At 39.4% G+C, this 14,679-nt stretch overlaps 1 protein-coding gene across 2 annotated transcripts in view; it reads left to right on the top strand.

Moving 5' to 3' along the window:
• PTPN12 (protein tyrosine phosphatase non-receptor type 12) overlaps window positions 1-13,630 on the top strand; it is an 82,115-nt gene extending 68,485 nt beyond the window's left edge. Inside the window, exons 14-18 of one of the 2 annotated variants that reach the window (XM_073000708.2) lie at window positions 5,713-5,790; window positions 6,203-6,285; window positions 8,291-8,321; window positions 9,822-9,938; window positions 12,238-13,630. In XM_073000708.2, coding sequence (XP_072856809.2) covers window positions 5,713-5,790; window positions 6,203-6,285; window positions 8,291-8,321; window positions 9,822-9,938; window positions 12,238-12,299 — 371 coding nt within the window. In that variant the 3' untranslated portion in view covers window positions 12,300-13,630. The remainder of the gene's footprint in view (window positions 1-5,712; window positions 5,791-6,202; window positions 6,286-8,290; window positions 8,322-9,821; window positions 9,939-12,237) is intronic. The other variant, XM_073000709.2, reaches the window with a different exon arrangement.
• Window positions 13,631-14,679: the final 1,049 nt, after the last annotated feature.

The following is a 14,679-nucleotide window of genomic DNA, read 5'->3' as shown; positions in this document are numbered from 1 at the left end:
ATTCCTGGACATTACCCAATTTTATTTAAAATATTTTTACCTTGCCTTTCTCTTCGAAAGGACCCAAATTAAACAACTATATTAAAAATGGTAAATAATACCAAAAACACATTTAAAAGCAACACGGCATAAAACCCCTCTCAGATCACTAGACGTTAATGGAAAGCCTGTCTGAAGAGAAAGGTCTTTGCCCACTTGCAGGAGGACAGCAAAGATGGAGCCAGCCTGGCTTCCTGTGGGAGGGACTTCCAGAGTCTGGGAGCAGTAACAGAGAAAGCCCTCTCCCATGTCTCCACCAAAGGCACCTGTGAGGGTAGTGGGACTGAGAGAAAGGCCGCCTCTGATGATCTTAATGCCTAGGCAGGCTCATAGAGGAGGATGCGGTCTTTTAGATAGCTTGGACTCAAGCTGTTTAGGACTTTATAGGTTAAAACCAGCCTGGGCCTAGAAACAGATTGGCAGCTGGTGGAGCTGTTAGTAACAGGGGTGTTACATGTTCCCTGTAACCAACCCCACTTAACAATCTGGCTGCAGCATTTTAGACCCTTTGAATATTCCAAACACTTTCCAGAGACAGCCCTATGTAGAGTAACTTACAGTAATCCAACTGAGATGTAACTAGGGTATGTGTCGCGATGGCTAGATCAGACCTCAAGAAATGGGCACAGCTGGCACACTAATTTCAACTGTGCAAAGGCACTCCTGGTCACCACTGAAACCTGGCCATACAAGTTTAGAGACGAATCCAGGAGCACCCCATGCTGCACACCTGTTTTCAGAGGGAGTGTAACCCCATCCATCACAGGCTGAATCTCTATTCCTTTGATCTGCCTTCGACTGACCAGGAGCACCTCTGCCTTGTCTGGACTACATTTCAGTTTATTTGCCCTCATCTAGTCCATAGCAGACACCAGGCAATGATCTAGAGCCAACACGGCTTCCTTGGATTTAAATGGGAAGGAAAGATAGAGTTGGATGTCATCTGCATATTGGTGACACCAAACCCCAAAACTTCGGACAACCTCTCCCAGCGGTTTCATGTAGATGTTAAATAGCATAGGGGACAAAACAGAACCTTTCGGGGCAGCACAGGCCAATGGCCAGGGTTTTGAACAGGAGTCCCCCAGCACCACCCTCTTAAGTTCTCCCCTCGAGGAAGGACCGGAGCCACTGTAAAATAGTGCCTCCGAGTCCCATCCCAGAGAGACAGGCCAGAAGAATACAATGATTGATGGCATTACCATATTAAATGGGTATTTAATATGGTATACCATATTTGGTATAATATGGTATACCAAAAGCTGCTGAGGGTATTTAATATGGTATACCAAAAGCTGCTTGATATATTGTATATCAAAAGCTGCTGAGAAGTCCAGCAGAACTAAGAAGAACCCAATCTTCCTGTCCAGTTCCCAGTGTAGGCCATCCACCAAGGCGACCAAAGGCATAAACTACCCCTTGGACCTATTCAGCCAGTTCCTCTCTGGCAACTTTTATAAGCCAGGATGGGCAAGGGTCTAGCCTTCACCTCTCCAAGGGTCCTGTCCACATCATCAGGCTGGAAAAACTGAAATTTATCATTAACACAGGACAAGCAAGAGCCATAGTTACATCTACAGGAGCTGTATGAACTACAGCATCCAAGTCAGAGTGGACTGAAGCAATTTTGCCTGCAAAATGCTGTGCAAATTTTTCACAGCAAGCTATTGAGTGGTCAGTACTATGTTCCTGTGGGCCATGCTGTAACAGACAGTTGACCACTCAGAAGAGCTCTGATGGGCGACTGTGCAGATGCAATGATGGCAGCAAAGAATGACTTCTTTGCTGCCACCACTGGCGTGTAATAGGTCTTCCAATGGGCTCTAGCCCATGTTCAGTTGGATTAACTCTGATTCTTCCACTGTTGTCACTCTGGTCTCCGTCCCATTCATTGCATCAGCTCCCCATAAACCAGGGGGCTAATCTGGCTCTACTTCATTGGAGGAGATGCTTAGGAAAGATTGTGTTAACAGTCCTGACCATTTCCCCATTCCAGAGGTCAACCAGAACTTCAGGAAATTCCCTAAGAGCCATCAGGAAACCATTTGGATCCATCAGCCTCCTGGGGCAGACTATCTTAATTGGTCTCCTGTACTTGCAGAGGCTATGAGTTCCAGTGAGCCTAAACTGCACCAGATGATGATGTGTTCATGAAAATGGAACTACAAGAGAGTTCATCCACACTCAGGTCACCAACACCTACCCCAGTACAGAAAAACAGGTCTAAAGTGTGCCTTGCAGGATGAGTGGGGACAGATACATACCATGTTTCTCTGAAAATAAGACAGGGTCTTATATTAATTTGTCATGTCATGTTCTTCTGGTTGCTGCACAATAGTGGAAGGTGGGGTTTCACTTAACTGGGGCTTATTTTTGGGATAGGGCTTATATTAAAGCATCCTGAAAAATCAGGGGAAACAAGGTAGTTATCATGGAAGATATGAAGTCCTGAGCGACTCCAAGCAAAGCTGCCTCAGCATGGATGTTGAAGTCCCCCAGCCCAACAAGCCGAGGTGACTGCAACACCACAGCTGAGATTAGGTCAGTGAGCATAGGCAGGAAGACTGTTGAGCAGTGGGGTGGGTGGTACACAGAGTCGCTATTATCTCCTGAACCCCCGCTTTTAAATACACAGATTCAAACCCAGAAAAATGGGGGAGCTGGCACCTGGTAAGGGGGATAATATCATGATAGACCACAGCAACTCCACCTCTCCTCCCCCTAGGTTTTGCCTGCTGCTGCACAAAGAACCCTGGTGGACAAAGCTGGGTGAGATCCCCCAGCCTTATCCAACCAAGTCTCTGTGATGTAAGCCAGATTGGCCTGGTCATCCAGGATCAAGTCCTGGATGGCTGTTTCTCCATTTACCAATCTGGTGTTTAGCATCAGTATCTTCAACCCAGGGGGCCTACTACCAAGACTATACAAGCTATTTAAATTGGGGAACAGTTTAGGGGCAACCAAAACCCTTTCCCTCTTCTCTCTCTCATTATGCTGTGACTGATGTCCCCCACCATATCTCTCTGTGTCCTGAACAATTTGAACAGCTGCTGTCCAACTCACCCCATTTTTCCCTCCCATAACAACAGATCTGTCTGCAAGCAAAGACGTAATTGGTTATGACTAGCAAAAATATTCCGCAAAAATTAAATTAAGAGGGGATGGTTGGGAAGAAGCATGACTAAGGCTTTGTCAGGACATTATAAATTACTGTATACTTTGAGGCTTCTTCCTCCCAAATGTGTAGAACTAAACAGGTACTTTGTTTTGGTATGACCTTGTTTTGCCTCCTTGATGCAGCAGGTGCATTAATAGAAGTATTTATGTGTTCACATTCAAGGCAAAAGCAAAGCAAAGCGTGCTGCTTATATACCGCCTCATAGTGCTTCAAACACTCTCTGGGTGGTTTACAAGTTAATTATGCAGGCTACACATTCCCCCCTCCCCCGCAAGCTGGGTACTCATTTTACCAACCTCGGAAGGATAGAAGGCTGAGTCTAGTAACAATGAAGTACCTTATTGTTAGACACTTTAAAAAGAAAGTAGTTGGTAAAAGCCAGACAATCTGTCATGGTTGCATAGATAATTGCAGACTTCCCACAGATTTGGAAATAAATAAATATAATCTGCATGTTTAATAGTAGGCAACTTATGCAGCTAGGGCCTTTTTTCTCCTGCTTTCTTACCTCAGAAATTATGAAGCTGGTACCTGTTAGGTTGGGACTACAAGGATGCTTTCCACTCATGTGAATTACTCATATGAGCAATACATTATGTGAGCTGGTGATTACTGTGTCTTAGAAATAAGTGATCTGATGTGGGAACTGGATGCAAAAAAATTGAAATAATTTATGGCTTCTAGCTGATGGAAATCTATAATTAATAACCCAGCAGGGAGCCAGTTTAACAGGCTAGGTAAAAACATAAGATTGCTCAGAATTATATCCACACAGTTAGCAAATCAGAAACCTCAAGGAAGCCCACAAGAAGAATATGAATGTTGTAGTACTTTCCTGTTCATGTACTTTGGCAACTAGTATTCAGAGGCATGTGGCTTTTGGTACTTGGTGTAACACAATCATCATGGCTAGTACCCATTAAAGTCTTGTTATTGTTATGTGCCATACAGTTACTTCTACCTTATGGCAGCCTTATGAATTAGTGACTTCCAAAAGGTTAACAGCCCTGCTCAGCTTTTGCAAACTCGGTGCTGTGGTTTCCTTTGTTGAGTCAACCTGTGTTAACTCTTCCACCTTTACTGTTGCCTTCAACTTTTCCTAGTATTATTGTCTTTTTGAATGAGTCTTGTTTTTGCATAATATGCCCAATGTATGATAGTCTTATTCTCCAGTAGAAATATGTATCCCACTAAAGCCATTGGAAAAGCTGTTGAGTCAAGTGGAAGTGTTAAGATCTTCTGCTAAGATCTACTGTGTTTGTAATTATGAAATTAGCATGTGTGTAAATAATGGTATTGCTGATGTGTCAATCTGCAGAACAAAGAGTCTTTGGGAAGGTGACAAAATGTTGGATGTTTCAGTTATAAAGATACAACTTTAGGTGCATCATTCTTGCCTGGACTCTACATTTTCTCGGTAGTCTCCAAATGTTCACATGCAAAGAAAATAAGCAATAGGCAGATGAAAACCAGATATGAAATATTTTGACCTTACCTGATAATAAGCTGTGCTTATTAGCCAATCAGTTTTGATGATAATATCTATATGATGATAATATAGATATTATCAAAACTGATTGGCTTTGACATCCTGATACTGCAGTTGTGTCCATGTTTATACAGGAGTCCTATTTAATTGACCAGAACTTGCACCTAGGTAATTGTGTGAAGGAGTGTTGTCAGAGAAATATCACATCCTGTTACTATTACTTCTGTGAATTGTAGTCTTCTTTAAAATGGCTAGATAAATAACTGATCAAATTACCAGAAGAGCCCTTGTGGCACAGTGGTTAAACTGCTGTATTGCAGCCAAAACTGTGCTCATGACCTGGGGTTCAATCCCAGGTAGCTGGCTGAAAGTTGACTCAGCTTTCTTTCCTTCCAAGGTCATTAAAATGAGTACCCAGCTTGTTTGGGGGGGGGGATGTGTAGTCTGCATAATTAACTTGTAAACCATACATAGTGCTTTAAGCACTATGGGACAGTATATAAGCAGCGCACTTTGCTTTTGCTTTGTTTAAGGGCCTACATTCTGTTATTGTAATGAGAAAACATTAGTTTGTTGCTCTAGGTCATAAGCCAGAGTTGATTTGATTTAAATAAAATGATTTAAATAATTAAAAAATAAGATTTTTTGATAATTTAAATTAAAACATCAATTTGATTTTAAAAAATCATTTATTTTTATCCACCCTATCTCTAGTGTCTGCATACTGTAATTTGGCATCTTGCTGGTTAAATTGGTACCTCAGGTGAGGAGTCACCATGGGTTGCCAACCATTTTGTGGCTTTGGGGCAAAGCACTTTTGTACAGAGTAAGCATGTGTGCACCCAGCCATGAAAATAATGTTCTGGTAAATATTTATCATGAATTATTTACATCTGTACTTGTTCTGGGCGTTATTGACACAGTGCCTTACTTTTTAAAGGTGTTCTGAAGGGTTTTTTTTTTTAATTAGCAGCTCACTTGTATTGATAATTTTGCATTACTTTAGATGCAGGTGCTACTGAAGATTCTTCTCCTCCTCTGCCAGAAAGAACTCCAGAATCTCTTGTACTTGCAAGTGAGCAGAGTGAGTTTGTTCCGTTGATTTCCTAAGAATCGTAGATCAGACTTGTGTATTAACAGGGTATTTAACAGTGATGAAACAGTGGCAGCTATGGAGCTAATCAGAATGTGGATAACATATGTAACAACGTACAAGTAGAGAAGTACAAGTATCCTATAGCATTGTCCTGTACAGTATTTATGTTATACTAAGCTTGTAACATAGTTGTCCCATTTTTCCTGTTACTGGCTCCATAAAAGTTAAATTATTAGAAGACAGAGTCCTCACATGTGGCCACCATGTTACAGCTCTGTTTTTAAAATGTTTCAATTATTAATCTGTTTTAAATGCTACTTTGAAAAGCTTTTCGCTTGTTTATAAAAATCCTGTATAGCAGTGCATCTATTGAGCATGGTGTTCTGAATTGTTTTCATAGACACAACTTTGCCCAAAGCTGTTATGATTCCACGATCTGCTGAATGGAGTTTGTCACAAGAGCAGAAACAACCAAAATGTACAGTAAGTGTGAAACAATTCATAGAAGAGGGAGCAATATTTCACAGTGAACTGATGAAACATACTTCAGTGTCTTTTCAGAAATTGCCTTTCAGTGAAGTAAAGAGTAACACTATACTAAATACAACCAATGGTCAAAATTCCTCTTATTAATAGCGTAATTTCTGATGGTGAGTTGCCTTGAGTTATGAAATCACCATAGACATTATCTGTTGCTTACTGAGTTGTGATTCAGTATGCATCAGGTAATATCTACAACTATTTCTAAAGTTAAGGTAATTCATTTTTAACAGTTACACCATTTGTGTTATGCCAGTGTAACTATGCAAGAGGATTTTTGTCAATCTTCTTCAAAAGCTGTGAAGGGTTGGGTCTGGTTGGTACTGGGAGGGGGAACTTCCAATTAGAATTGCCATCTAGAATTGATCATACTGGGCTACATGGATCAGTGGCTTGACTTGTCAATAGCAACTTCATATGTCCCTATCCAATTGCTTGCTTATATTCCCTTCCCCTTCTCTTTTTGCAATTTCTCAGACTGTGTTGACTTCTGAATCCAACCCAAGCTGTTTAAGAACCCTTTCACACTGAATGAACTACTTCTGTGCATAAGTCTTGTCTCTCAGTATATTGGTTGCAGACCTTTTGTTAGGGGAGGGGTTACTATTCACATTAAAAGTACAGTGGGACCTTGACTTACGATGTCCCTACATATGAACTTTTCGATTTATGAACAGCTCCATTCACAAAAATTGGCATCGACTTGCAAACGGAGCCTCGACCTACGAATGAGGTCGAGGCCTCGTTCTCACTTCAATGCCATTCTTTGTGAATGAAGTGATCGGCGCCTTCAGAGGTCTCAAAGGGTTTTCCCCCCACATTGGAGGAAGCCGTTTGAGACCTCCGAAGGCAAAAAGGCAGGGAAAAAGGGCAGGAAATTCAAATTTTCAGCCCTTTCTCCCTGCCTTTTTGCCTTCAGAGGTCTCAAACGGCTTTCTCCAATGTCGGGGGGGGGAAGCCCTTTGAGACCTCCGAAGGTGCCGATCATGGCGGCAGGGACCCCCAGGGAGGTCTCCCATGGGGGCGGGCAAGCCCTGGGAGATCTCCCTGGAGGGACCCGCCACTGCGATCGGCACCTTCGGAGGTCTCAAATGGCTTTCCCCCCGACATTGGAGGAAGCCGTTTGAGACCTTTCTGAAATGCTGGAACGGATCAATTCCGTTCCCATGCATTTCAGTGGAAAACGGTACTTCGACTTACAAACTTTTCGACATACGAACACTGTTCCAAAACAGATTAAGTTCGTAAGTCAAGGTACCATTGTAAGATGCCATGGGGGAGGCAGAGGGCATTCTTTTCTTTTATCTTTCCTATATTTTAGCTTTTATTAAACCCGAGATAACACTCTGTGCTGACAAAAGCGGTTGGGTCTTTGTGTAACTGTAGGGCAAATAGTTTTTGTCAGTTTTTAGGAGAAAAATGCCCTATATAGTCCTTAAGCTTTTAGTACTTTTCATATATTTGGTAGTGATATACGAATTCAAGTGCCTTCAGCATTTTGAAGGAAAAAGTGAGATGTGCATGGGATTACGGAATTACGGCAATTTAATAGTATATCTATCTTGTATGGTAACCAGGCTTAACTAGTCACCAGTGTGAGGATACAAATTTACTGTCACCCTTATGGCTTTTAATGTTAGAATGTCACTTTTGTTGTTCAATGAATTTGTTAAATTCTAGACTAGTTTGTCACTGACAAAAAATCAATGGGAAAATGTGCTTTTCATTTAAATATAAATTATATTAAAATTTAGTATTTAAATTTATATTATATTTAGATGAAACCATGACATTTTCCTGTTAATTTCTTATCAGTGACAGATTAGTCCAGTATGTGTGTGTATGTGCATGCACACATGCATGCACACACACCTATTTTGAGATAAAATTCTTAATTCTTCAGCAAAAACCTACTTTGTGTGAACATAAAAATGTTTTATATTTTCAGGAATTGATAATGACTGAGCCTACCCTGCTTGGTAAGGAATTCTTAATTTAAGAAACTAGATAATTTCTTGTTGGATGTTTCTTTTTCATATATAAAACAATACATAAATGGGTTCAATAAAATAACTACCATGACTTACATTCATAGTAGTTACTGTAATTAATCACTATAAAGATTTCAAACAAAGATATTTAATGAACAGGGTTTTCCTGTAGCTCTAGATACGATGGATGGAGAATACAGCGTATTGAGTTAATATAATCAACAAAAGGGAAACCAAGGCATGGAAATCATTTCCACGTTTGGCACAGGCCATTACTTGTTTTGTTAATTTATTCATTAGAGCTATTCACTGTACTCTGGTTATATATATTCACTTCCCGTTTGTAGCATCTTCTAGCACCTGTTATCTTTATGTGTTTTAATGTTGAGTTATGGCTAGTGAATACATAATTCCAGAACAAATGAAAATTCTAAAGAACTTGCCCATAGATTGGTGTGTTAAGACTAGATAATTTTGTCACAAGTCAAATATGTTAAGCTGTTTTCAGTGTGCTGGGTATTAAAGTGGCCTTAACAAAAGTATGTTAAATCCACCTCCCCTCCCTGTAGTGCTTGGTTGAATGAGTGAAAAGTATTTCTGCTTGTGCATGATGGAGATGGGAGGCATAATTGACCTTTGGCAGCAGTGTCCTAGGTCTTCAGGGAAGTGCTCTGAGGGGGTCATTTGATTGAAAGGCAGAATTTAAAAGCCTCTGTATGTTCACAAAGCAGCTTCTCCTGTTAGTGTCTTTTGGCACTTGACCAGTATTTCTATTTATAGATAGCAGCTGGCTGTGTGAAAATCACTAGGCTTGTTCGTGTAGATTAGCTTGGGATGCAGTGAATAATGTGGCAGAAGGGTGTGAGATCCTTTCATGGTCAGAATATGGGACAGAGTAGCTTCTGAACCAAATATGCCCAGCTGATATAGCTTTGTAATTTTACCAGTGTGAATTTTCAGGGCATATTTGCATTACATGATCAATCAATAGACCAAAGTTGCTTTTTCCCCAAAAAGTTTTTCTTTTTCAAAGGGAACTATTTCATGACATAAGTAACAAATCACACAGGACATAATTTGGCAACACAGCATTATTTATTGCAACTTGGCAGTGAAACAAAGTTGCTTTTTAATTTTGTAGTACAGGGTCTCAGTTGCTTTTTAGTTTAATGCAAGAAGCGAAAACAAGCTTTCTGCTTAGAACACATTTAGGTATTTACAAATGTTTGTTTTGATAATCGGGGTCTTGGACCAGAATTCAGAGGGGTGTTCTGGTTACAGAAATGATCCCTGTTACATCTCTCCAGTGCACTCCCAATAGTTGCTCTACAGATTTTAAAGCCTCCCGAGACTGGCTTTTGAGAGATACAGAGGGCTGCAAAGAAAGAGGAAGAGAATTCTATCATACTGGTGACTGAGACCTGACATTGGATTGGTTTTGTCTTATAATTGAAAGCTGTGCAGCAAGGAATCTTTTTTTTCTTCCAGAGCATGCTGAGATGGGAGACAAATCACAGAATGATTCTATACCTCAAGCTTCTATTTCTAGTCCCATAGCTAAAAGAGATCCAGTATCGGAAGGTTCAGTTGAAACTACAGAGATTGGTAAACTATGATCTAGTATTCTTGTATTCTGGTCAGTGTTCCATCTGAGCTGTGTGGGTGTGCAGCTGTGCAGTGCTTCATTGATGCTGCACACCTGCAGCCAGTGTTGCCATCCATTTGGCTCTGGTTGTGGCCAAACCCCCTGCGAATAGTCCCAAGCTTCCACCCAGCACTGGATTAAAATTAAAGGGAATGTTGATTCTAGTGTTTCACATTGTGCAATATTCTATTTGTGTACTGCACAGATATAAATATTTTGTGTATGTTGTATATGGTAATTATAAAAATATACAATGTACATTATTTGGTCCCATGGCAAATATTAAGCAGGAAATGACACAGGTCTAAGTCCAGTAAGTATAAGATCCCGTTCTTACAATAGCTACATGTTCATTCACAGGAGGTAAACAAGAATATGTTTGGGGAAACTATTAGTGTTATGAGAGTCATGTTAATGGACTCTCAGCAGAAATAGCAATGAGGGATAAATTAAAACTCTTAACATGTTTTATTTAGCATATGCTTTTGGAGACTTCATGGAGTGTTTTCTTGCTTGGCAGATACTTTATCCGCTACCCTAGAATTGACGTGAAGGAGGTGTGGGTGGATAGGGGAATTTAAAGGCAAAAGCTAAAAACATTGAAGATTATTTTACCAGTAGCTATTTTACCAGTAGCTATTTAGTAAATAATATTTGGGAAGTGACACAGATGAGCCACGTATGATAATAAAAAGGCTTGTCAAATCCAAGTTACAAGGGATATAGTTCAACCTTGAGATGAACTCTTGTGAGTAGCAGATTGTAAGCAGTAGAGCCAGAGAAAATACATGAAAATCGCCTAAAGGGTACCAATTTAGAAACAGTTGGCCAGGTGGTACTACAGACATCTGTGAATAGATAAGCTGATAAAAAGTCTGATGAAATAAAAAGCTTTCATCCCTGTTTAAGCCACATGCAATAAAAGTTTTGATCAATTCTTTTTCAGCTCTTTTCTGTTAGAATCTGTCTTTTAAGTTTTTCTGTTCAAGGGTGTCCACCTTGATGGCAAACTGGCCAGAATCCTGTTGCTGACTGTAGTAAATTGCACCAGAATAGTCTGTTGAATCAAAGGGGATGTGGTGAGTCAACTCTGCTGTAAATTCCATTGATTTAGATGGATCTACTCTGTGACTTTAGCATACTAATTAAAAAGTAGACTCATTTGAATCACCACAACTCATGGAGGTGTTGACTCACTAAATCCCCATTGATTCATTGGGTCTACTGTGGTACAGTTTACTATGCTACACAACAGAATAGTGGCCAAAGTGTTCTGGGAGATTGACATGTTCCATGTTTTCAGAATATCTGTTTTTTGTCCATTTATTCTACATAGAGTCTGGCTTGTTTCTCCTAGTTAATATACAATATTCGAATGAAGCATGTATCACTGTGTAGGAACCTGCTGATGTTAGCTCTGGGTTGAAATGTGTAGATTAACTTCCTTCAAAGTTCAGAAGTTTTTTAAACTGGACTGGTGCTCCAGATGATGTTGAATTGCAACTCTCATGGGTCCTAGCCAGTTGACAGAAATTGAAGTCCAGCAACATCTGGAGCGGCCAAAGGTTGTCTACCTTTATCTTAGCTACAGGCATGGGCCTAGTTCAGTAACATTAGTCTTGGACAGGTTCACTAGAAAAAGTATCTTTGAATACAGTCACAGGAGCAAAAAAATATTTCGCCACAATCTGTCTGATTATCATTGCATGACACTGCAGCAAGAGATATTGTGCAACAGAGCAAATCAGCATTCAATAAGGCCATTCTAAAAATAGGGACACTCCAAAGGAAAAAATATATAACTTTGAAACTGGATGGTGGATCTGCACCACATTTGGCACAGCTATAGAAAGCAGTCTGCCCTTGCTCTTTGCCATTTGGGGATGTTTGGGCAAATGGTTTTTGAGTTATAATTTTTTAAAAAATAAAACTCTCCCTCTTTGTGCAGATACCGGCAACCTTTTCTGTCTGCAGAATTAAAACAGATCAAGTATGTCGAAAATACCAAACTTGCTTATCTTAAAAGGGTATGGTTAGTTCCTGCAGCAGCCTTTAAAAAAATTTTTTTTGGAAGGAATCCAGGCATCAGGAGCTGTAATATTGACTTTGCAAAAAAGCCACTTCAGAAGGCAAAAACCTCTGACTTCCTGTATGTTTGATGAATTTGCTGTGGGGCAGTCTAAAACTGCTAAAAGTTCTGAATGCTTCACTTGCCTTTTCAGTGTATAATGCATGTTCCAATGATATTTTCCTTTTTAGGTTTTGGAAATCGCTGTGGCAAACCAAGAGGTCCAAGAGATCCTCCTTCAGAATGGACATGATACAAGACCAAATGGACACTTACTAAACTGTACTGGAATATTCAAGTGCCACTGAACTAGATCAATAGTATTCCATTCATTATTATTATTATTATTGTTATTATTCTTTTGGAACTAACACAGTGAACATGCAAATACACAATGGTACACTCTTATATACATCCACACAAACATTAAACATTCACAATAGTGGATTCTAGTATTGCAATCTTAACTTTTTGCTGGGGCCATCAATCTGCCTTATTACACTTAGGAGAAAGTATTACATGCAGTTTATTTTATTACTTCAAGTATTATTGCCTTAATGTCTTTTAATCCTGTTACACCGTTTCTAGACATGTTAATATGGTGAAACTTTTGACAAATTGAGTTCATGGACAACTTTTTGCTAATGTTTGATTCCATGTACATTTTATTTTGTATATGTACAGGGCAAGCAAGTATATAATTTGTTAAAGTTGCAATCATAAAGTATTAACAGAAGGTGTAAGAAATCTCTGCATGGTCTAAATTTTCATGTACCTTGTAAATTATTTGCCCTAATGTTTTAGTAAATAGTTTGTGTTTTTTTAAAGATGTTGGGCGCACATCTAGAATTACAGGATAGCAGAGATGAAGATTGTAATACATTTTGTAAATTGTAAACAAAAGGTTATTTTTATATTATATACTGTTTTAAGTGTCAGTCTTAATTTGTCTTGATTTTCATCTAGTCATGGAGAGCCCATAAGTGCCTTGAAATATCAGATTTTTAGCATGAATATGTTCACTGATTGACATTACCATATCAACATATTTGACCTGCCAGTAAAAAAGAACACTTTGACTCACTCTTTAGTTATCCTTTATAATGTGTTTCAATTAAAATCTGCAGAATTTCTAAAAGAAAGCATTACTAAATAATATCAGGTTTAATGTTACAGTGTACTAATAAGTGTGTATTTGTGCAAGCTTTTCAGGGCTTCACTGGTAAAGGGACCATTGAGACAGCTTCTATTGTGCTAGTGAAAAGTACCCCCCCCCCCAAGTTCAGTAAGTGTGTTGTGTAAAATTCTGAATTATATCAAAGCCCTTACAGCAACACTGTATACTGGCAATATGCACTGTCAAGGCTAATTCTCATAAGGATCCACTATAAATATGCTTTTCTTTCTGTAATAGAGAATCTTTAAATTAAAGTGAACTCTTCATTTAATGATGTGTCATTATATCATGCAGAAGACAGCACAACAGAGATGGGACTCAAGTTGAATGTAGCATAGTTAAGATGTTCTTTTTATGACAATTAAGTTGGTGTAAAAATAAATGCTTTGGTTTTTCTATTTTAAAAATCCTGATGAATTGTATAGGAACAGGTGTCAGTCTCTTTATAAAGGTACTAAACAAATTTCAGGATTAAAAGGTGCACTGATTTGTAGCTTTCATTTGCTTTGCACAGATTTCTAAGGCTGCATAGTAAGACTCCAACTTGAACCTTAAATCTATTGCTCCTTGTCATTCCAATAATGCAGGGTCACAGAAAATAATCTTGACCTTTTGATTTCAAATGACATCTCTTTCTTGCCACATTTAAACATGCCAACCAATACTGTGGGTACTCCTTAGGCTGTTGCCAAACGATTACCAGAATTATCACCATAGAAATGGATCACCAAGAAGGAAAACTAGTTGATGGGGGGAGGGGAGCTCAAGAATGTCACTTTTGTGTATACTGTTCTGAAAACTGGTCCAGTTAGAACAGTAGACAATCTTTTGATTATGGTTCTTAGTGAGCTGGGAAAATAAGAACAGGGTAGCTTTCTTTCTACAAGTTTGAAGTTACAGAAGATTGTCCTTGGCACTGCACTGGTGCCTGAAACGGCTTCAAAATGTAGGCTGTGTCGTAACAGCTGTCCAGCCATCATTCATGAAGATAAAGTCCTGACTGGCTACAAGGGCTAGTCAACTGTGTGAACTCCACAAGGTATGTATCTATATACATCTAAATGTTTGCCATATTCAGAGAATAAACTCCCAACATAAGCAGGATGTAAAATTCTGTTGAGGTGGTTGGGAACTTTTCCACTCCATCTCTTACCAGAGCAGAGGCTGGTGTCAATCATGTGGCCCTGAGAATAGTATGGTTTGACATAAAACTGCTTTGCTCTTGTGTCTAGGGAGAATGAATGAGGGGGGGGAATGAGAAATGAGGTGCCAATACATCACAGCATGTGGCACCTGGAAAAAATCCTTCCAAGCAGCGATGACTGACAAAAAAAGGTGTATTCAGTTTCAGCGTGAATGTATTGCAGTACTAATTAGACAGTCATACAGGAATTCTACGTTTTCAATTTATTGATGCCAATAGTGACTTGGCTGAATTATGAAGCAGATTATTAGT

The sequence above is a fragment of the Pogona vitticeps genome, chromosome 5 (assembly GCF_051106095.1).
Source record: "Pogona vitticeps strain Pit_001003342236 chromosome 5, PviZW2.1, whole genome shotgun sequence".
Classification (NCBI taxonomy): Eukaryota; Metazoa; Chordata; class Lepidosauria; order Squamata; family Agamidae; genus Pogona; species Pogona vitticeps.
The sequence above is the reverse complement of the archived record's forward strand: the minus strand, read 5'-3'. Positions and strand labels throughout refer to the sequence as shown.